Here is a 19,286-nt window from a genome sequence, read left to right as displayed (position 1 = left end):
TCTGTTCGTCGAGCATGCTTGAATAAATATCCAAAGTCCATTTGAAATGCACTCAAATCACAGTATGCAATGTAAAACAAATCAAATCAGTGATGATTTTTCCATGTCATCTCATCCCTTCATTCCATGCATATCTATCATATATCGGCAATGACGCCTCGCTCATGTACACACATTCAAACTTGGCTCCCTTGCTTCCTTTCATCCATCCATCCATCTGTCTATAACAAAAGCTCATATTTTCATATCCTCCACCATGTGCATCATTAAGAAAATTCGTACAGTTACATCGCAAATGCAGTCAAACAGCGTTGGACTGACCAAAATGAAAAAAAAAAGATAACGCCAACCCAGAGCCATGAATCCTTTGAAGAGAAGAAAAAAAGGGGGAAAGGATTCCAAGGCTACGATGCAAATGTGTAAAAAAAAGACACCCATAACACCAATGCTAAATCCATCAAAAAAAGTGTTTGTCGATCAGCAAGCCATCATAACTGCCGATTTTGCGCCGTTGGATGGAGCGGTTTCGTAAAAAAGTGGGCAAAAGACAAGCGGATCCCTTCACACCTGACTCGTCCAACTGTTCCTTTTATGGTCCTGCTGCTGTTCCTCCCAGATAACGAGTTCGCGACCACTTCGATCGCCGCCACGGCGAACGCGATCAATGCCGAGGTGTTCGAGGCCGTCACGGCCGACGTGGATGCCGAAGCCGTATCTGATTTGACCCGGATCGACGAGAGAATCGTGTTGACCTTCTTTTCTCGCCTTCTCTTTCAGCGCAGGGTCCGTAGGTGAGTCGGGTCGGAGGTTGCTGCGGGAGGGGCGGACGAGAGAAGCGACCGAGCGGGCCCAGGTGCGCTCGGCGTAGGTGGTGCCCATGAGGCGGGCAACGAGATCGGGTTTAGTTTGGGGGTGGGCGAAGGCGCGGTCGGTGAGAATGGGGGATTGGTAGACCCAGCTGATGATCTCGCAGAGCGTGTTGCTGCGGTGGGGGAGTGCGGCTCGGCGGCGACCGGGGATGAGGGCGAAGAGGCTGACGGTGTAGAGGGCGAGGAAGAAGCAGAGGGCGTAGTAGCCGGGGAGTTCGGCGGCGACGCGGACGTTTCTCACGTCGCCGTAGTACTGGGTCCAGAAGCAGCCTCCTGCTAGGATAGGCAGGGCCATAGATGCGAATGAGACGAAGGATAGGACTGCTGTTTGGAAATGCTTGTTCTCGAGCGCAGCCAGTGTTGCTGAGAAAGGCAAGCGGCAGGCGTAATCGACCAACAAAGAAGTTTCGGCAGTGGCTCCGCCTTTGGATGCGAGTGCCATGTATGGCTGAAGTACGCGAATAGAGTAGTCGAGCGACAAGAGTGCTAAGAAGAGGAATTGGCCGATGACTGCTGGAACAAACGAGAACAGGAAGTTCGAGGCAGAGAAACCATCGGCGCCTGTACGAGCGAAGACTCGAGGCAGGAAACCGAGGCGAACAGCATCGTTCACAAAGCTGACGACATAGAAGGCGATCAACAGGATGCAGGCGATGACGATCCAGGCAATGACCGAACCGTCCTTCAGCCACCAAGGCAAGTAGCGAAGTCGCACGTTCGGGCTGCGAATATCCATGCGGATCGAAAAGTCGTTGCCCTGAGCCACGTCAAGATTTGCGCGCTCTGGTCCTTGCTCCCTGATGCGTCCCTCCTCGACCTGGAATCTCCGAATCTCAGCGCCTTCTTCTCCAATGCCGTAGAACACGTCGCTCGGTCGCTTCGTAGTAGTCCAGTAGCCAAGGCGGTCAGCACGGTTAGCAACATTGTTCCAGTCACTCTTGTCGAAAGTCTCCGAGTTGTTGTAATCTCCTAGGTTGTTCGAGCGCTCCAGAAGAGTGATGATGTCTGCGAGCGATCGCGGGTCCCATTTCAATCCAGTCGGGCTGCGCATGAGGAAGACCATGAGGTAGATCAGGACGAGGAGCAGAAGGATGTAGAGAACAACGACTGTCCAGATGACACCTTGTACAGCGACCCATCGCCAAGCGGAGCGTGCCACGTTGTATCGTACGTTGAAACTGGAAGCAAGAAGAGGGACCGTCCATGCGAATAACCATGAAATGACGTAAAAGGCACAGATACCGGGATATCCGGCGCGGAAATGCTGGATATTTGGCAAAATGAACTGCATCGGGTAGAGTCGAAGAAACACAGCTTCGGATCTTCGATGGAACGAGTCTGAAGACATGGATATGAATGGAACAATGCGTTGAAGGGCTGCCTGGATCTGGATGAGCCACAGGAATAGGAGCATTCCCAGCAGGGCTGGGAGATATCGGAAAACAAAGTAGCGAGTGTCGCCAAAAGCACCGTAATCCCACAGTCCGTAACCTTGATTGCGGTTGGAGTAGACAGCGGCGAAGATGAGCGCAGCGAGCATGAGCAGGCAAAGGAAAATGAACAGGCCGAGCGACAGCGGGCGAAGGACGGCGGGCAAGAAGTGAAGGGATGAGTGTGGCTGCGAGTGTGCTACGAAAACATCCTTTTGTCCTCGAGTAGGAGAAGGCGATTGCTGTTCCCTGTACTTGTGGGATTTGTGATGGGTTCCGTCTGGCTGTGTAGCCATGGGTGCCGGTGCCGTGGCTAGTGGTGTATATGAGTGTCTCAACGACTTGCGTGCGGGCTTGTGCTGTTGCATTCTGTCCTGTGTCTGTTGCTCCAGTGCCATGTATCCCAGGCCATTGTCAGGAATGATTCTCTCGACGGGGTAGTCGTCGTCATCATCATCTTGGGCTGCGACTACGGGTCGGACCTGTGGATATATTCTGGAGCCTCGGACATCTTCGTCTCGGGTGAGCTGGTCGATGGCGAAGCGAATGTATGGTGTGGTATCATGGCCTGGAGTAGTCGCCTGCGATTCGGTCTCCATGTCGTGGATCAGCTGGGATCGGCGTGCGTGTTGGGTTCCTGGCCTCGACTCCTCGGCAATGGTGGATACTGCGGGTGACTGAGGGCGTTCGTGAACAAAGGAAGGCTGCTGAGGCTGGAGCTGTTGCCTGGGGATACCAACACCGCGTAGTGATGTTGTGGGGACGTCGGTGTGAGGGATCAATTGCTCATGACTTTGTGCTGGTGTTTGGCGGTATGAGGGTGGTGTTTGGTAGACAGGCCTCCTCTCCTCACTTGAGCTGGACGCGTGCTCGGAGGCGCTGTAGTAGCCTTCGGAGGCAGTCAGTGAAGCAGCAACGCTCTGCTGCGAGTTTTGGTGGGACAATTGGGGCTGAGAAACTGGCAATGGGATGAGTAAATGGGTGGGTGGTGAGTAATGAGGCGGGATCAAGCTGCATGCATACCGTTTGTCTGCTTGAGTTGGAATCCAGGCTCCCCACTCATGTCTTCTTGGGTGGACTAGTCAGGTGGAGTCACGAAGGAATGTTTGCATTGTGAGCGCATGCAGCAGCTGGGCGGCGACAAGTTTTCTACTCGAGATGGCTGGGTGCAACTATCGGGATCCGGATGTGTGGCGGGGGGCTGGGGAGGTTGGGCAGGCGTGTCTCATCACCGCCGTCACCAATATTCTTGGTACGGCGCAAATGCAAAACTAGGGGAGAGCAAGCGAGCAAAGAAACAAGTTCCTTTTATCTACAGCTTGTTATTCGCGGCCCTGAACTGAGGTTGCGGTATGTCTGCTGTGTTGTCAATCGTGCCCTTCCCCGCGGCGGTGATGCGCTAGCCACTGCCCTGACGCGTCCAAGCTTCTCTCTGGCCGCGCCCCATCTTCACGAGCTGCTGGCACGAGCAGCCTTGTCATCTCCTGTTCCTCGTTTCTTTTGCATACGTTCCAGTGGTTTGCACCACGCCGCCATGGTCGACAGCCATGCATCTGCCTCGTGATCTCCTGCCTGCCTGGATACAAGTACGCTCATCCTTTCGTCGCCGTCCACCTGGGTCTGCTCTACCGTCAGTGCAAAGAGAGTTCAGCGCACCCCGGCCCTCTAGTTCAACAATTCCGTCATCACAGCGTGGCAGCCGGTTGCCAGAGCAGCTGCGTTTTTGGCCATTACCAGTGACCGGAACGCAAAGCGCACAGGTGGCTTTGTTTACATGGCCGCCTTGAAACAGACAAGAGGTTGTCAATGCAGACCGACTCGAAATGCGATCCTTCCAGACAGACGTATTTGGATTACTGTTCGCCGTTGCGTGCGCGGCCGGGTGCCTGCGTGGTCAATGTCCAGAAAGTCGCATCTAGTCAGTTTGTTGTTGGCGCAAGTCTGTCTTCGTCGTGGGCTGTGTTTTGGGCGTATCGCTCCGTCATGACTGTGGGAGCTGCTAAGGGAGCAAAGCGCACCATTTCAGCACAGATGGGTTTAAGAGGCTTCACAAAACCAGCCATCTGTGATTTCTGTGCATCCAAGTAAGTCCAAGCCCACAATGGCATGGCCCGAGATTTCAATAGTCTTGTGATTCCGCACAAGTGCGGGCTTCGAAGAATACCGGCGCCTTACCGCCTCAGCCGTGGATTGTCTAGACACTTTAGCTGCGCATCACGACTGCCAAGAGCTCACTGCGGCTGAACACACAGCCCAGATTGACCGCTACATCGGCGAAGGTGCTACTGTATCTATCCCATCTGTCCTCGCCGAAGCTCATGGCCGATATTCGTCTCCGAGTGGCGATTCTCCTGATGTTTTCAGCCTTATTTTCCCAAGACCCCCTCGGGGTAACATTGGTTCGTGCTGACATAGGGCGGGGCGGTTGTGGGTATAGCCCGTATGGCTATTGAGAAACGGCCCCCTTCCGCCCAAGACGTAAGTATCTTTGTTGTCATTTCGATTAAGAACGCCACTAAATGACATGTCGTCTCCACCCGTCCGTTAGCCCCCAACACTGCATATCTTCGCCTGGCTGGTGCCGAGACAAGTGTCAATACATGTATAGCAAAGAGAAGGAAAGAAGACAATGGGCTACTGTTTAGTGGTCCTTTGTTCTAAGCAGGCGCCCCAGGCGTACAGTAAACTGGGGCATCGCCTAGACTTTCCCTTGTCCACCTGTGGTGTTGTCTCTGAAATAGGGAAAAAAAAGGGCTGTGCTGAGGCTCAGTTGCCCAGATCATCTATTGCCTCGAGGTACGGGTCGGTTACCAGGGATGTTGCTCCTTCGGCTGCTTTCGCTCAGCTTTCAGCATCAACTACGCGGCCAAGCTTCTCACAAGATACCAAAATATCACAGTCCCTACCAGCCACCATGGAGAAAAGAGACAATTAGCCTACATTAGGTCATGCGCAGGCTTCGGTTGGTGCGTGGCGCAATCGGCGCCTTCCCAAGGCCGTGCAGACGAAGTTACGCCCCGTTCAGGCGTTCACTCTGCATGCCTGGATACTTGAGGGGGCCCACATCTTCCGTGTGCTGTTCCTCTTTGAATTACCTGCTTCGCCCTATTCTTTATCACATCGGCCGTCTCCCTGTTGTACTTGCTGTCGCTTTGGCCGTAGTTTCTTCTCTTTGTTTCCACTTAGTAAACTTCAATAAACACAAGCGCAGTCGGCGCAAACCAAAGGCACATTCTGTATTATACTTTGTGCGCCTATCATGTCTAATGCTTCCTTTTTCGATTTTCACTGCCCACTCGGGGGCAAATGGTAACAACTGAGCTCAACTTTGATGAAAATTTTGACACTGACAAACTCCAGGTATGCCTGTGCCAGTGGTAGTAATTTCGTAGGATGCTGCACGTCGGACCCATGCTCGAATGGTTGCGTGCAAGGGAATATTCGACCCGGCGGCTACAATATCTCCCACCATGGTGAATGGCCTGATGCATCCTGCGGAAGTGCTAGCGACTTCTTTACGTGTAATGCAGGCGACAGTTTCTGGGGATGCTGCAAGTCGAATCCCTGTGCTGCAACTCCACCAGCAACATGTGCGCAAGGAGACTTGGTACCTGCATTCATGGAGCGACCAGAGCAATTCAACGCATACGTAACACAGGACAAAAAGGAGAACGCTTCAGATTCAGGGAAGAGTAACACGGGCGCTATTGTCGGTGGTGTTATCGGAGGAGTCGTAGTTTTGGCCATTATCGGAATCATCATCTTCATTGTGCTCCGTAAAAGGAAGAACAAGAAGACAACAGAAGGCGACATGGGTGCTGCCACCATGATGCCTATGATGAACAGCAATGAGAAGAACAACCACAGTGCTGCCGCAGGGCATTACGGAGGTCAATCACGTATGTCGAGTCACTCGCTTCTTGTCCTACTTCACCGGCTAACTTTGAAAGCAGCACCTCCTACATACTCGGCTCCAATCCAGAATTCTTACCAGGCCACCTCGCCCGGCAAGGGACATGAGTCGTACCATCAGTACGCCAGCCACGCAACCGAGCCACAAGAGCTCCCTGCGGATTCTTCCTCGTCCCATAACAGATTCTCTGAGCTTCCAGCTGGCGCTTCAAATGTCATGGACAACCGACGATTCTCAGAACTTCCTGCAGATGCCACAGCCCGCCCTGGCCCTTCAGAACTCGAGTCACCATATGCCAGTCCATTCGTTTCTCCACTGCCTACACAACAAGAATTCTCCGGCGACATGGCGAAACGAGCTAGCCGTCAAGGGCTTGGTGTTTCGACTGGTCAACAGTGAGAAGAGTGATTGTAAGGAGCTATTTAGCTGGGATTCGGCGCGTTAACATTTCTTCGCATTGTCTTATTCGCATTTGGGTGGTTTTTCATCCTCACATACCCTTACTTACTTAGCTTCCATTTACCTGTATATATACCCAGTCCAAAAACAACAGAAATAGTAATCCCGAGAATCCAGAAAGATTCATACATATGCATATGTACCTACTACTGTAACTCTTCCTTTTCTGCCCCTGTCAGCCCAACGCACAATCCAGGATACCTGGGCCGCCGAGAAAAGAGAGAGAGAAAGTCTTGGTAATATAAGACGAGGCTGCCCTCGGGGGAAGGGGGGGGGGGTGGCGGTTTGCAACCGACAAAATGATGTAACCTCCGACTCTTACCTCCCTCACAAACCACCAGGAATAGACGCCGCCGCCCGTCAGCTTTTCTACGTAATGTGTACCACCTGACTGCGGCCGCCACCGACCAGATATCCACTAACACCCAATGCGGGGTATGTGCTTCCATTCAATCTCACTAAACCCACCTAAAAGAGCTCTCTCTCTCTCGCTCTCTCTCTCGCTCCCCCCGCCCTCTTTTTGTGCCTCCAATCCAATCCTTTTCAACTTTTTTTCTTTTCCTTACTACCAACTACTTAACTACTGCCCCAACTTTACCCCTTGGGTAAATAATGCAAAATACACAATTTTTTTTTCCCAACGTTCTTTCCTCTTCCTTTTGTTTTCCTTGGTTCTTTTGTTTCCCGCACGTAGCGCCGCGAGATATGCAAGCTTGGGGAGGATTGTCCCGCTCTTGGGGGGGTTTTTTTCAGCCCCCAAGAGATGTTGTTCCGGGCTGCGGCATCGCACGAATGAGCGGCTGCATCCTTCGACGTTAGTGCTGAGGTTATCCTGCACGCCAAATGTGCCTAGGTTGGCTGTTCCCTTGCGGTGCGAATGGGGAGAGAGAGGCTGGGGCTTGGGGATGGGCGGTACTTTGAACATGTATGGGCAATGTGCTCTCGCTCGCTCTCTGTATGTGTGTATGTCGGCCGCCCGAAAGCTGGTCGTTTTCTTGTCCTGGTGCAAAAGATTTAAATCGCCGTTTTTTTTGTTTTTTTTTCCTTTGTAGTATGTGCATGTAGGTGTGCGTGGCTGCGCCGCAAAGATTAGGGCGTTAGTTTACCGCTTTGGGGATCTGCTGAAGAGGCGAAGGAAGAGAAAGCGTAGATAGTACTAGGAGCTGGGCACACAGGCTGGGCCTGCGCTTTGCATAGTTGCTGCGGCTTTGTTTCGCTGCGGCTATTATGGCCTCTTGGGGGAGGGAGGGGCGGTCTCGATCAGCTCTCGTGTTTTTTTTTTCTTGACGTGATTTCCCTCGTTTGTTTCCCTTCCCAGCTTCCTTCCGCTGAGATACATGGGCTGTAGGTCTGGTCGCCTGATTTTCTCTCGGTTGTGAGACCCGGCCAGCCATACTTTCTTGCAGTCTCTTGCATCTGACTTTCTTTCTTTCTCTGTCTAATCGGTACCTTATTCCTGTTCGCTCCTTTTTCGAGTGACGGTATCATTTTTGTTGCTATTGACGTGATTGTGAGTGGAGGGTTTCGAGTCCACGCAAGTGTTAGCGGATACTCTATTTGCGACCGCGGAGTCGGTTGTTAGTATAATATGTCAGCCTACCTTGCAGCGCGACAGGCTTTCTCGCCGTCATGTCCTTCAGGAGGAACCTGGTGGGCCTGTGGGTATGGAACGTAAGTGGATTGTCCATATTCATCTCTACTTCCATACTCTACTAGCGTCTAATATAATTGTTAGATACTTTGTCGGCTGCTGCGCAAGAGACCCATGCGACATCACTTGCGCCCAAGGCAACCTTTACCCAGGTGCTTTCGATCCAAAAGCATATGGCACATTTCCCGATGCTACATGCGGGACTGGAAGCAAGTTTTATACCTGCACTGCCGGACGTAAGTACTTGAGATGATCCGCCGATCTTGGTATCGGTCTTCTTTCCCGCACGCCATGGCGATGACTGACGTGCATTAGAAACATTTTGGGGCTGCTGCAAAACGAATCCATGTGCCCAATCTGGCTGTCCCGACGGTGATCTCGAACCCGCAATCTTGAACCGTGATGACTTGCGCAGCGCATATCATGCTACTGGGTCTGCGACAACTTCCAGCACCTCAGGTCCATCTGCTGAAGCAAAAAAATCGGATGACGGCGTACCAGTAGGGGCTATAGCAGGCGGCGCAGCAGGCGGCGCATTCGCCATAGCTGCTATAATCGGCATTATCGTATGGTGGTTATGTCTACGAAGGAAGAAGAAGGCAAAAGCAAAAGCAGCCGAGCACTATGGCGAAACAAACGGAGACGGATTACCCGTCAACGGCATGAGCGAGTTCCACAATAAGCACTACCGTAATCAAAGTTCTGATTGTAAGTCGAAAAAAAAAACATTCTTCACTTGATCCAAATCCCCTTTCACTCTCAGATTCAATACTAACAGAAACACCCACACAGCACCTCCTTCCTACACCTCTCCCAACCCCAACCATCCAAACGGCTTCTACAACCCCTCGACCACCCACACGTACCAGCACAACTACGACCCCTCAGTAGCAGCCCACAACTACACCACACCCCAAGAACTCCCCATCTCCACCCCCACCACCCCCCAAACCCCGGCCCAATTCCGCACCCACAAAAGCATGTACAGCCACGCGCGCGGACCCTCTGAGCTCTCAGGCGACGAACCCCGCAACGAGCTCGACTCAGGCTCCCCCGCGAGCCCCGAGCTCAGCGGCAGCAGCACCGCCGTCGTCAGCCCCGCGAGCAGGAAGTGGAGCTGGGACGATAACAAAGAAAAGGTCGACTTGGCTACGCAGTACGAGCATCCGCATGAAGAGGCCGACATGATCGGGGTTGCCGTTGGGGAGCCGCGCGCTGCCGAGGACGCCAGGGTCATGCCGGTGTGGCGGGAGCACACGCTGGGTGAGGTGAGGAGGGAGAGCGAGGGCGATGGCGGCGATGGTCGCGAAGAGGAGCAGCAGATGGCGAGTAGAGGGCGGGCGACGCCCCAGGGTTTGGGATTTATTGAGATTTTGGATGATATGGCGGAAAGGAGGGGGGAAATGGATACGCAGAGGGTGGAGACGCGGAGATGAAGATGCTGAGGTGTTTTTTTTTTCTTTTTTCTTTTCTTCCCCTTTACTTTGGTTACGTTCAATCTCGTTTAACCAGCGTATGTGTAGGATATTTTTGTGTGTGTATGTGGGAAGCGCGACGGGGAGTTTTTTTTTTGTAATCTGTAAATCTTCAGGGACTTTTTGGTCTTGAAAGGAAGCAAGGAGACGAAGAAGAAGAAGAAGAAGAAGAAGAAGAAGAAGAAGAAGAAGAAGAAGACGAACAATTTTTCAGGGGCACTTGGTAGTGGAATTTCAATATTCAAGACTTCAAGTTTTTTTTTCTGTTCTTAAAGCCGTATCTCTAGAACACAGTACCATCACTCAGGATGATAATCGGGCTACTCTTTGTCGCAGGCCTCTTCTCCTTGGCAACTTCTCTGCCAGACTTCCAGGTGCCGGCTTCCAGCAACTGCGCCATGCTGAGATCCACTCCTTCCATGCGCTGCAAGACTAGCTTGTACAGCTTGTCTACCAAGACCAGAGTCATGGCGCGCCATTCAACGATGACATCGTCACCTGCACTGAAAGCTGGAAGTCCAGTGCCATCGGATGAGGCTTTGATGCCGCGCTCGAGAGAAGCAGGCTTAAGTGTCAAGACTCCGAGATCAACGAATAGGCCGCCGTTACGGTACTCGGGCAAAGCAGTAAGCGAAGACGCGTTCTTCCACTGTAGTGAGAGGATACGTGTGAATGGCACCATGAGAGAGTAAGCAAGCCACTGTGTTAGTTTGTGGAACGGCTGAATGAAGTCGGTTTCATCAGCACTTGGCGAAGATGATTGGGTCTTCAGGGTAGACAGGGGCCACGCGTCGCCAAGAGGTTGACCGCTGACGTTTGTACGGTCTTGTGGCCAGATGGGAATGAGTAGCTTCTGGAGAATGTCCCAGAATACGAGTACGTCCAAGGTTGAAGAGTCGGAAGACTTCTTCATGAAATCTGTATTGTGGTTGGTGAGTATAATAGGGGCATGTAGTAAGCGGAGAATAGCGCGTACCGACAACATTTCCGGGACGACCTTCTTGGCCAAAGACCTCGGGGTGAGATAAGAGTGATTTTCCAAGGCTACGAAGGAGGTTGGCACGAGATTCGACACCCAACATCGGGTTCTTGTCTGTAATCTGGAAGCCATTTGCAAGTTCTTCTGTCTTCAAATCTTGCAGGCCTCTTCCTGTACACAAATCGGTCAGCCATTCATTCCATAGCGAGTAGTCCAGTGTCGAATCTGATACTGACCATCCACAATTGGCTGCTTCTCGTTTTTGGCAGCAGCAAAACTCAAGCTCTTGAACATGTACAGACTGGCAACTGCGATTCCCTCACTGCGTTCGTACTCGCGCTCCGTTCCTGGCTCCACATATCGCCAGTGGTCACCCGCTCCAGCATCCAACAGTACCGAAACAAAAAACAAATCGATCAGTCGGCGTGTAATCTCCAAGTCTTCAGATCCGTCCTTTTTCCATTCCTCAAGAAGCGTGGATATGCGGGGAACGTTGCCGACTTCAAAATGCTGCCATCGGCCGTGTGGGGGAATAGTATGGAACTTGTCTGGGCCATAATCGCGCTTTAGATACACAACATCAGCAATCACAGTAGATTCAAAACGACGAATTCTTCAAAACAAACCTTGATGACAGATGTCACATAATCTGCAGCCTCGCCCAATCGCTCTTCGTGTACATCAAAATGACTCAGCTTTCCAGCTGCGGCTGCCTCTCCCACAATCTTTGAGCGGTCCCGTACCGCACTGAGCGAGAGGAGATACTTTACTTTGTCATCCATGGTTGTAATGTAGTTTATGAGAGAAGATGAGCGGTCAATGCAAAGCTGGAGTTGAGGGGTGGTGTTGTTAAGGTAGCAAGTGGGGTTTAGCGCCGGACTATGCTAGATGCGCTAGCCTGGAATAGGTAGCTAAGACTTACAAGGACCACTTTTGTGACAGTAGCTCGTGACCACGATAAAGGACATCGGTGTCCGCCGATGCGTTGTCGTATGTGAGGATCCGAATACGAGAGATCGTATTTGTTTAACGGGCACGGGATGCTGCAAGACCTTTTCCTCCTTTTGTCACAGACAACTAGCAACGTAGTGTGTGTGTATATATGTGTGCAATTGTATGAGTTGAGACATTGAGAATATACATTTCATTACAGAGAGTTTATCGTCATTTCGCTGAGCGATACCAATGAGCTTAGGATAGTAGACATGGCACCTTCTCCCAGAGGAGGTAAGGAAGGAGCCGATTCGGGTGCCCTCGCCCCAGTTCTACCATTCCGACTGCTGCAACAACATCGTTCTTCTGTCAGCCCCAAAATGCTGACCCCATGCCTGATATCTTCTACCCGTAAAAACAAGGAAGCCGCGTAAACATATGCGACCGATTCTTGCCGCCGATAGAGCAACACGACTAGCCCTCCCTCAATATGGAGGCCTTGGAAAAAGAAAAGAAAGGAAAACAAATGGTTGCTGCCTCGAATAATGCATGCTGCTCAGCTAAAGCGCCGCACACCAAGATGAAAGATAATTGACAAAGGAGAATACAAAATGAAGCGAGACGAGTGAAGGTGCGGGAAAAAGACAAGCTTGAAAGATGCTGTGCCAGGAATGCGCGCGCCGAATCAGAACGTGGACGATGATGCACCAGAAAACACCCAGAGGTAGACCAAGGGAAGGCTAGAAACAAGTGGTGTTATCCATACTTATTGCTGGCACCTGCCACATCGCGTGTAAGAGGTATCATAGCCCGCAATTGCCAGAGACGAAGAAAACCCGAAAAGCAAGTGCTGCAGAGACCAAGAACTGCTTTTGAAATGGTATGTTGAGACTAAAGGAAATACCGTGGTTCGGATGCGGCGTTTGTCATTAATGTAAGGTCAATAGAGGCGTCGAAAAGGAATGCTGAAATCAATCATCGCTGTTGAGTGATCGGCCTGGGTCGCTGGTCTGTGGGGTTCGCAACTGTGAAGAACTGCCAAAACTAGACAATTGCTTCTCTGGCTGCTCCCTTTGGCTGTTTGGCTTTCGTTTAAAAAAGCTCATGATCTTGCCCGTTGTTGTGGTTTTCCTACCGGGGCTTGAACAGGTGGGCGACACGGTGGGCGAATCGGCGTTTGGAGGAACCAGAGACTCTGGTGTAGATTCCTTGACATGAGTTCGTGCTTCCATTTCGCCATTCCTCCCATCGCGAGTACGTCGCCGTGAACCCATTTGCCGCCACCAGCTTGAGTCGCGCGAGACGTCGGAACGGGCTGCGTTGCTATCTGCGCTCAGCTTATTGTTAGTGTCCCAGGGCTGAAGCTTTGAGCCATCAAGGTTTCCGTTCTCACTATGAGACAGATCAACCTGGGAGTGGCTCTGAGGCGATGGTTGTTTTATTGGATAAGGATCGAGAGCTTTTGCAATGTTAGATTTGCACGGCTTTGTAGAATTGAAATTCATCTTTCAAACTCACCTTGACTGCGCCTGGCATGCGATGGAGCCGTGACAGGTCTGGGGCTATCTCTATCCTTGATCATTGAAGAAGGTCTTGTCAAAGTGTCCTTGCGATCCGCCCTTGAGCGATCATCGGGACCTGTACCTTGCCCCTTTGTAGCCTGATCAGATCCATTTGGAGTTTGGGTGACCAAAATCGCTGTAAGACTTGGGTCCCGGCTGCCCCTTCTGGACGAGGTCACGTTTTCGCTAGAGCCCATGGGCCTTTGACCCGGTACAGGTGTAGTGGACGACCGCCGTGAGCTCCTGTCGACGATGGATGATCTTCTTGAGTCGGATGCTGCGGCTACCGCTTGTATTGAGCCAGTTGATCCTCGGCGAGCCGCTTCTTCAGGCGAGATGGTCTTGATCGCACTCAGGGGTATCTTCAAGGGCGACTTGTTTGGTCCTCCTGAAAGTGGGCTCGGGGTTGGATCGACAGAAAATCCTGATGTCAGCAGACCAAGGTTCATATTCTTGTTCTTTCTCTTTTTTTGCCGCTCCTCGTCTATTCTATTTTCCCAAATAGCCTTGTTGGTCAGAATCTCGTCGACGACGAATTGCATAGCGGGTAGAATGTCCGTGACGGCCTCGAATAACGGCCTGGCGAATATATTCATAAATCCGATTTGCGACTCAGCGAGCTTAACAATGTCTTCGCGCACCGGTGGCCCTCCAAAAAGACATGAGGGCATCTCGAGTTCCGCTTCCATGAGTCCTTGATTGCTGAATTCGTCTGTGAGGATGTTGGCCCATTTAGCAGCGGTTGAGAATTTTCGCGCCTACAGAATCTAGATTAGGATGGGTTGCGGGGCATGCGCTCCAGAAAAGAAAAAACTCACCACATTGCAAATATCGGCACATTTTATGAGCAAACCACAGGTCAGATCTTTTTGCTCTTCTTGAACCTTGGCACTCCAACCGTCCACAGCTCCTTGGTCGTGAGCAACTTTTTGTTGCAGGTTGCCCAAATCGCTCATATACTTGAAATGGAGACCCATATCTGTTGCAAGAATGTTGTTGATCATCAACTTGCGCATTGCGGTGTCGGAGAAAGCACTTGGCCAGTATCGCCGTAGAATCTGGGAATAAGCGGCGCAATGGAATGATTCTAGGACGGAACGATCGTTGTAAAGTTGCGCCAATGGTGCATTTAATGCAACTAGGAAGGCATTATTCACACCGGGGTGGCCAACATCGTGTCCAATGGCAGAAATCAGCAGCGTGAGCGCATCGAACGGCTTGAGAAGCGAGGCTATCGGCGACTTGGGGGCAGATACGTTGCGTGTGTCGGGTGGGTACATAGGTAGGGTGCCTATTCGGACGAGGAAGTGGAAAAGAGCCTGGAGGACATCGACAACATGGCGGAAGTTATGGTACTTGACGAACTCGTTATATGCCGTACGACTGGCCAAAAGGAAGACAATCATCTCGTCTAGCAACCTGTTAGCAGGAAAGCGGCACAGTGAAATGCAATGCGCACGTGCCTTCGGTGATTGCCCATCGCTCCAGCTCGGGCATCTGCAACGCGTGCTTGAGCATTACCAAAGCGCCATAGAGCAGCTCATCGTCAGTAAAGTCATGAGCCGAAAATGCCCAGACGCCCACTGCGTTTTCCACGAGTACCTTGCGGTCGTAGTCGAGATGAAAGTCCCTAGGATGATTAGCCATACACCTTTATCATGCCGCAGCGCATACGCACATGGAGTCGAGAGAATCTCCCACGGTTTCTGGATTGCAAATGCCAGTCATCAGATTCGAGACCATGGCCTCACGCAGATAAGCATACGGTTTCGCATCGTCGACGCCGACCCAAGACAGCTTCCGATTGCGCTTAGTGGTCAGAAAACTTGCTTCTTCCCGGTTGAACTCTTTTTGTAGCCGATAGGCGTGGACAGCCAAGCCAAGCATACGTTCTCGTGACATGGGACTAGTCAGCACGTCGACAGCGCCGGCATCGAGATAGCGCGTTAATCGGACGGTATCACCAAGCGGAAATGACATGTGGAGACCGGGCGAAGGGAGCGGACCAGATGTCGATGGTTCGTCCAGCGTGACTCCTGACAGCATGACTACGGGGACGACGAGTTTGGAGAAATTGCGGGACGATATCTCCGAAGCAATGTGAGTGAGCAGGTGCATGGCGTAGATGTCGTCTGGTTCGGCAGTGTCCATGCGGTTCATGCGCGACGACGTGGGCGAGGGCGTGCGTGGTTCGCGAGATAGGCGTTTCATGCGCTGCTCTTCATCAAAGGGAATATCTATTATGACAAAGGTAGGGATGGCGGTCTTGGTGTCATCAATAAGTTGGTTGATCTTCTGGAGACAGGCCCGGCCTGTGCTACAGATGTGTACTGGACGAGGTTGTTAGTAGGGCGGTAGTCATGGCCATGTTGGGCGAATTGCGCTCTCGTCGTACCTTCGGTGGAGATGGACAGCATGGCTTCGACATTGTCGTGGACCTCGCGCGGGGACGTCTTGCCCATGGCGAAGTAGCTCTGGCCTACATTTCCAGTGCTCGTCCGGGCGACAAGCGACTTGGACAGGTTCTCTTTGCGCACATGCTCGTCGTTGGCCCGCCGGTCAATGTAGACTACGTTGCACGCGCCATGGTCCATTTTCTCCGCCTATGTGCGGCGACCAGCCAGCACTGGTCTCCAGCGCAGAGGGGAGGGCGAGATGGTGATGTCGCAAAATGGGGGTGGAGAGGGGGGGGGTGGTGGGTTGAGGTTGGAAAGTTGGGGGGAGAGAGACAGCGTCGGGGTCGCAAGACAGTGAGCGCAGGACGGATGCAAACGATGCAACAGGTCTAGCAGCGTGGGGGGATTGGACAAACGAGATGGTGGCAATGCGCCTGGTGGTCCGAGATGCAGTCTGAAACAGCGACGTCGATGGGAAGCCCCAGGGATGCTAGCGGAGTCGCGAGCGGCAGGGAGCGCACACGACACGGGGACTGGGTAATTGTTTACAACAGGACAAGGAGGGCGCTGATGGCGAATGCGACAACGAGGAAGGCAGGCGCGGAGGAGGCGGCTCGGGCGGTGCCTGGCAGTTGGTCTCGTGTCGTGTGTGGGAGCGGGAGCGGGAGCGGGCAGGACGAGGGCAGACGTGGAGAGCAGGCGCGTCGGCGTAGGAGGGCGGGACAGAAAGTATGCAAAAGGTGGGAGGAGCAGCGGACACGGAGGGCGGCGTCGTGGACGGGTGGAAACGAGAGTGGGTGTGGTTGTTGTTGTTGTTGTTGTGGTGGTGGTGGTGGCAGTGGTGGTGGTGGTGGTGGTAGTGGCAGGACTAGTGGTGGTGGTGGTGGTAGTAGGGCAGCAGGGCAGAGGAGATGGGACGTGGTCGTGTAGACGGGAGAGGGCTGCTTTGGCGTGTCAGCGAGAGAGGGCTCTGGCAGGCGCAAGAGGCGACGCAGGGGGTGGTGGTGGTGGGCGTCAGTGTCGCATGCAGCGCACTCGCAGAAGGGGCTGCAGTGGGAGCGGCATGGGTGGTCGCGGGAGGATGGTGAGGGTGGTATATGGGCGTGGGCGTGGGAGAGGGTGCAAGGGCAGAGCGAGGAGAGGATTGATGCAGGCGTGGCGCGGTGATTGGGTTACTCGAGACGGAACGAGCAGGGCGGGCCAGTGCGCCAGTCTGCAGTGGGCAAGTCCCCACCCGCGCCTTCAACAGCACCGCCGTCGAAGCACCTAAGCCTTCTGGAAGCTTGTCGGTCCGCCAAATGCTCCGCCGCGTCATTGCCAGCCCTTGCCAGCCCTGCCCTCGCCCCAGCGCGCGTCCGCCCCCGTCCAATATTCCCCATCCATCCCCCATTCCAATAACTAATCCCCCGCCCTCCCGTCTCAGCCCGCCATGGCCAGCGCCCTCTGCCCTGCCCAACTCCCAGCCGGGCCACCCGGTCGCCCTGCAGGCCAGCGCCGCCGGTTCGCGCGCTCGTCCCTTGTCTGTGTGTGTGTGTGTGTGTGCGTGTGTGTGCGTGTGTGTGTGCGCCAGAGCCGCTCGCGCAAGCTTGGCTGCAGGACGGGCTCCGTCCTGAAACGCTTCCCACGGCTGGTCCACCGTCCGTGGGCCTCGTATCCTCCCTCCACCATGCGGCACACAGTGCTGTGCATACATTTACCTGCGCCTGCTGCTCTCTACCTGCTACCGCTCCTGCTGCCTCTGCCTGCCACCTCCCTCGCCCCGCTAGCCCCCGTCCTGCCCTGCCCTGTCCTGCCATGCCATGCCATACCCTGCCCTGCCCTGCCCTGCCCTGCCCTGCCCTGCCCTGCCCTGCCCTCCCTTCCTCTCCCCTACACTCGCTCCCCCAGGTGCGCTGGCAGCCCGTGTGCCTCGACCTCTGCCTGTCTCTGCCTGTCTCTGCCTGCCTCTGCCACCACCCCGCCAGTTGTGCGCTCCGTCTGACACCCCCCCCCCCCCCCCCCCGCCCTTTGTCGCCACACAGCCGTCGTCATCTCCCGCAAGCATCCCAGCCAGAGAAAGCTTCTGGAAGTGGCGACGGCGAACTCTCTCTCCGCTGCCCTCTGTCGCTTGTGGGGTCCAACTGTTGAGCCCCTGTTCGGTCCGCTGTTGCAGGCGAAAGATGCTTGCTGATCAACGACGGCTGATCGTGAGCCCCCAGCCCCAACTGCTGCTTCCATCTCCCACTTCCCAGCTGTTCCCAGCTCTCCAGCCCGCCCCCCTCTCCAAATAGACACCCGGCACAGGGCGCCTTTGCAATCTGCCTCCCTGCTGGCTCACATGGATTAACGGCAGCCGACGGCGCGGCAAATGCGCATCAAACGTAGCATGGTAGCATGGACAATCCTACCTACAAGTACCCAAATAGATAGTCATCGACATGCTCTTCGCACAGCCTTGCCCTTCTCCCACACAGCCTAGCCCGCTGGTCTAGCCAGCAGATCGGCATGTGTACTGCTGCTTGCCGAAGCCTCGGCTTCGCTACACGTAAGCAGCGCTAGGCCCGTGCCCACCACACTAACACGCTGCTGTGCTGTGAGGTCACTCTGCTCACTCCACCCACTGCCGCCAGCGGCGAACAGCCAGACACCGCGTTCCCCGCTCTAATTCGCCCACATGCCCTTCAACCCTGCCCGCCCGCTTGGCCTCGCCTTCATGCCGGCCCTTGCCCGCATCGCTAGCTGACGAGATAAGACCTTGACAAGGCTGCTGATCGCGCATCTTGGTCAGCTGAAATCCGGGGTCAACGCCTGCACCTGCAAACAGCCATGAACTGCTTCACGGCCACTGTCCAGGCTCTCGTCCCGTCTGCTGCACCATTCAGCCTGTCCCCCCCGCCAAGCTTCTCGCGCCAACCATCCTTCCTCTGCCCATTCTTCGTCCATCGGCTCAATTCTCCCTCGTCGCGCCCACATGTCAAATGACGCCCAACTGTGGATTCCATATTGATTAGCATATTGCTGTGACCATGCAATTGGAACTCCATGGCCGGCCAACAAGCCAATCAGCACCGAACAGATAGCACAATCGTGGCTAACAATGTGGATATGAGGCTACTTCTATTTCAGATAATAACACCGCAGTCACTCTCTTGGATTGGCCCAATGGCCCAAACCCTTCCTAAATCGAACAGTCGCCTCTCGATGGAGGCTCTCTTACTGAACCCCCCGCTTCCAGACCAAAGTCAAACTAAAACTTGCTTTGCCCATCTACCTCTGCCTCGTATCCGCGTAATCTGGCCACTCCCGCCTAGGTACGGATGTCAACTGCCGAATGCTTAGCCACCATTCAGTGTAAGCTATTCCTAGCCCTGCGTCAAATGTCGTCTACAATTGCAATGTCCTAGGCTAGTCACCTATAATACACAAACTCGCCGTAGTCAGCACACGACAGCGCAGCCCAATGTCACACAACGCTAGAGGCTTTTGCATTTCCCAAATTCTGTTTCTTTTCGTTCGCTCCCCCCCCTTCTTCTTACTGGTCCTTTCAAACGAAAAACAGCCTTGGCAGGGAGGGCAGCATGAGCAAACACTCAGCTGGGTTCGGGTTACCTTCCAAACCCTCTGCACTGGAAGTCCGCCC

At 53.6% G+C, this 19,286-nt stretch overlaps 5 protein-coding genes across 5 annotated transcripts; 2 read left to right on the top strand and 3 right to left on the bottom strand.

Moving 5' to 3' along the window:
• Positions 1-247: 247 nt before the first annotated feature.
• PSV08DRAFT_392271 (uncharacterized protein) lies at positions 248-3,362 on the bottom strand (the record flags this gene model as incomplete). The annotated part of the gene is made up of 2 exons (XM_014228238.2): positions 248-3,257; positions 3,323-3,362. 2 exons carry the CDS (start codon positions 3,360-3,362, stop codon positions 562-564), a joined length of 2,736 nt encoding a protein of 911 aa, XP_014083713.1. The 3' UTR covers positions 248-561.
• A 2,056-nt stretch (positions 3,363-5,418) lies between these two features.
• PSV08DRAFT_307828 (uncharacterized protein) lies at positions 5,419-6,874 on the top strand. Its single transcript, XM_014228237.2, has 3 exons — positions 5,419-5,608; positions 5,660-6,198; positions 6,253-6,874. The coding sequence occupies exons 1-3, from the start codon at positions 5,559-5,561 to the stop codon at positions 6,609-6,611; spliced, it is 948 nt and encodes a 315-aa protein (XP_014083712.1). The 5' UTR covers positions 5,419-5,558; the 3' UTR covers positions 6,612-6,874.
• Positions 6,875-8,162: 1,288 nt separating this feature from the next.
• PSV08DRAFT_47220 (uncharacterized protein) lies at positions 8,163-9,919 on the top strand. The gene is made up of 4 exons (XM_014228236.2): positions 8,163-8,342; positions 8,407-8,558; positions 8,638-9,030; positions 9,115-9,919. Exons 1-4 carry the CDS (start codon positions 8,260-8,262, stop codon positions 9,756-9,758), a joined length of 1,272 nt encoding a protein of 423 aa, XP_014083711.1. The 5' UTR covers positions 8,163-8,259; the 3' UTR covers positions 9,759-9,919.
• On the bottom strand, positions 9,920-11,607 carry PSV08DRAFT_47224 (uncharacterized protein). The gene is made up of 4 exons (XM_014228235.2): positions 11,403-11,607; positions 11,013-11,340; positions 10,774-10,947; positions 9,920-10,715 (listed from the first exon to the last, which is right to left on the bottom strand). The coding sequence occupies exons 1-4, from the start codon at positions 11,556-11,558 to the stop codon at positions 10,081-10,083; spliced, it is 1,293 nt and encodes a 430-aa protein (XP_014083710.1). The 5' UTR covers positions 11,559-11,607; the 3' UTR covers positions 9,920-10,080.
• Positions 11,608-12,411: 804 nt separating this feature from the next.
• PSV08DRAFT_47211 (uncharacterized protein) lies at positions 12,412-15,904 on the bottom strand. The gene is made up of 6 exons (XM_014228233.2): positions 15,667-15,904; positions 14,950-15,601; positions 14,735-14,901; positions 14,090-14,682; positions 13,228-14,029; positions 12,412-13,168 (listed from the first exon to the last, which is right to left on the bottom strand). Exons 1-6 carry the CDS (start codon positions 15,863-15,865, stop codon positions 12,681-12,683), a joined length of 2,901 nt encoding a protein of 966 aa, XP_014083708.1. The 5' UTR covers positions 15,866-15,904; the 3' UTR covers positions 12,412-12,680.
• Positions 15,905-19,286: the final 3,382 nt, after the last annotated feature.

This window comes from Bipolaris maydis, assembly GCF_028858645.1.
Source record: "Bipolaris maydis strain C4 unplaced genomic scaffold PSV08scaffold_9, whole genome shotgun sequence".
Lineage (NCBI taxonomy): Eukaryota > Fungi > Ascomycota > Dothideomycetes > Pleosporales > Pleosporaceae > Bipolaris > Bipolaris maydis.
This window is presented reverse-complemented; position numbering and strand designations above follow the sequence as displayed.

Bases quoted from the DNA above. Each gene is read 5' to 3' on its own strand.
- PSV08DRAFT_307828 (XM_014228237.2), top strand. From the start codon at position 5,559: ATGTCTAATGCTTCCTTTTTCGATTTTCACTGCCCACTCGGGGGCAAA. The intron at 5,609-5,659 runs GTAACAACTGAG...GACAAACTCCAG, and splicing joins TGCCCACTCGGGGGCAAATG to GTATGCCTGTGCCAGTGGTA. The intron at 6,199-6,252 runs GTATGTCGAGTC...CTTTGAAAGCAG, and splicing joins GCATTACGGAGGTCAATCAC to CACCTCCTACATACTCGGCT.
- PSV08DRAFT_47220 (XM_014228236.2), top strand. From the start codon at position 8,260: ATGTCAGCCTACCTTGCAGCGCGACAGGCTTTCTCGCCGTCATGTCCT. The intron at 8,343-8,406 runs GTAAGTGGATTG...TATAATTGTTAG, and splicing joins TGGGCCTGTGGGTATGGAAC to ATACTTTGTCGGCTGCTGCG. The intron at 9,031-9,114 runs GTAAGTCGAAAA...ACACCCACACAG, and splicing joins CCGTAATCAAAGTTCTGATT to CACCTCCTTCCTACACCTCT.
- PSV08DRAFT_47224 (XM_014228235.2), bottom strand. From the start codon at position 11,558: ATGGATGACAAAGTAAAGTATCTCCTCTCGCTCAGTGCGGTACGGGAC. The intron at 11,341-11,402 runs GTTTGTTTTGAA...GTGTATCTAAAG, and splicing joins ATGTGACATCTGTCATCAAG to CGCGATTATGGCCCAGACAA. The intron at 10,948-11,012 runs GTCAGTATCAGA...ATTTGTGTACAG, and splicing joins GAAGCAGCCAATTGTGGATG to GAAGAGGCCTGCAAGATTTG.
- PSV08DRAFT_47211 (XM_014228233.2), bottom strand. From the start codon at position 15,865: ATGGACCATGGCGCGTGCAACGTAGTCTACATTGACCGGCGGGCCAAC. The intron at 14,683-14,734 runs GCACGTGCGCAT...ACAGGTTGCTAG, and splicing joins GCGATGGGCAATCACCGAAG to ACGAGATGATTGTCTTCCTT. The intron at 14,030-14,089 runs GTGAGTTTTTTC...TAGATTCTGTAG, and splicing joins GTGCCGATATTTGCAATGTG to GCGCGAAAATTCTCAACCGC.